At 49.4% G+C, this 1,885-nt stretch overlaps 1 protein-coding gene across 1 annotated transcript; it reads left to right on the top strand.

Moving 5' to 3' along the window:
* Nucleotides 1-495: 495 nt before the first annotated feature.
* Nucleotides 496-1,453, top strand: SPRY3 (sprouty RTK signaling antagonist 3; the record flags this gene model as incomplete). The annotated part of the gene is made up of 1 exon (XM_081259286.1): nt 496-1,453. One exon carries the CDS (start codon nt 496-498, stop codon nt 1,360-1,362), a length of 867 nt encoding a protein of 288 aa, XP_081115412.1. The 3' UTR covers nt 1,363-1,453.
* Between the last annotated feature and the right edge of the window lie 432 nt (nt 1,454-1,885).

Raw genomic sequence — 1,885 nt, 5'->3', positions numbered from 1 at the left:
GGCTTTCTCTTTTACATCAGCGTTGCTTTAGGAAGTGACCTTTGCATTTGAAATTAGGTTCCATTTTTATTAGAATTTTGATGCTGAAGGCCTAGATTTCTTGGTTAGCAAACCTCTTAATGAGCTAACTGCTCCTGTGATCCTAGTCATCTGATGGACTACTACAGGAATCCATAATCAGATCTTTGCTCCCAATGTGCTTTATAGTCTGGATGAGATGACCAGACTTGCCTGTAAAGAAGTAGGTGAGGTCAATTACAGAATAAAGGAGTAACATGAAGACTAAAGTGATTTAAGGTAGTGGTGGTGATAGGGCCTGAGGTTTGTTGGTTCCCTGCAAAGTACTCATGCCTGTGTGTTCTCATTTATTGTTTCTATTCCCTCTCTCCTAGGATTTTCTGATGTGCCCTAAGATCCATGTAACTACAAGGGCTCTTTATCACCATAAGTGCCACCCTGACCCCAAACCACTCAGAACTCAAGAATCAAGGCAAAATGGATGCCGCAGTGACAGATGATTTCCAACAAATTCTACCTATTGAACAGCTGCGCTCTACTCACGCTAGCAATGATTATGTGGACCGTCCTCCAGTCCCCTGTAAACAGGCCCTCTCCAGCCCTTCCCTTATTGTGCAAACCCACAAATCTGATTGGTCCCTGGCTACCATGCCTACTGCTCTCCCACGCAGTCTCAGCCAGTGCCATCAATTGCAGCCCTTGCCTCAGCATCTGAGCCAATCTAGCATTGCCAGCTCAATGTCCCATAGCACCACTGCCTCTGATCAAAGGCTCTTGGCCAGCATTACGCCCTCACCTTCAGGCCAGTCCATCATCCGAACCCAGCCTGGAACAGGAGCCCACCCAAAGGCTGATGGTGCTCTGAAGGGAGAAGCTGAGCAATCTGCAGTTCACCCCAGTGAGCACCTCTTCATCTGTGAGGAGTGTGGGCGCTGCAAATGTGTCCTCTGTACGGCAGCTCGCCCTCTCCCCTCCTTCTGGCTGTGCAACCAGCGTTGCCTTTGCTCTGCTGAGAGCCTCCTCGATTATGGCACTTGTCTCTGCTGTGTTAAGGGCCTCTTCTACCACTGTTCTACTGATGACGAAGACAACTGCGCTGATGAGCCCTGCTCCTGTGGGCCTGGCTCTTGCTTCGTCCGCTGGGCAGCCATGAGCCTCATCTCCCTCTTCTTACCCTGCCTGTGCTGCTACCTGCCTACCCGTGGATGCCTCCATCTGTGCCAGCAGGGCTATGATAGTCTTAGGCGACCAGGCTGCCGCTGTAAAAGGCACACCAACACTGTGTGCAGAAAAATCTCTTCTGGTAGTGCGCCCTTCCCCAAGGCCCAGGAGAAGTCTGTATGACCTTCCCACAAAAGGGATCCAGTGCTTTCTCCTTCTAAGCCCCATCAATAAAGCATAGGCCTCATCTTTGAAGAAGGGGAGGAGGAGTAAAGTAGCCAAGCCAAAGTTAGGGCTCACCAATTTTGTTCCTGCAGTGTCAGGGGAATGGTCAAGTACATCCTGGTGCAGGATGCCTTGTTCTTTCTCACAGTATCTATCCCACTCCTCTTCAGTCTTTTAACACCCACCATCTCAGCCCTTATGGCTGTCATGGCATATTCAGGTGATATATAAGCATGAGATTTGGACACTGAGGGCTGACAGAGCCAGCAATGTGGAGGTTTAGGGACTCCCCAACGTAATACCTCTTGATGCAGGCTCTGAGTGTCACTCTGCTTTCCACAGTGCCTTTGGAAGCTTTCTTCTTAGATGGTTTTCACAGGTCCATGTGGAACAGTGTTCAGTATTCCAGGGAATCTGACCCCTTCTCTGTTTACCGCCCCTCTGGTCTTTAGTCTTTTTCTCATTTTCTCCTCTTCTTGCA

The sequence above is a fragment of the Mesoplodon bidens genome (assembly GCF_964165515.1).
Source record: "Mesoplodon bidens genome assembly, contig: HAP1_SCAFFOLD_159, whole genome shotgun sequence".
In the NCBI taxonomy this organism is placed as follows: Eukaryota; Metazoa; Chordata; class Mammalia; order Artiodactyla; family Ziphiidae; genus Mesoplodon; species Mesoplodon bidens.
This window is presented reverse-complemented; position numbering and strand designations above follow the sequence as displayed.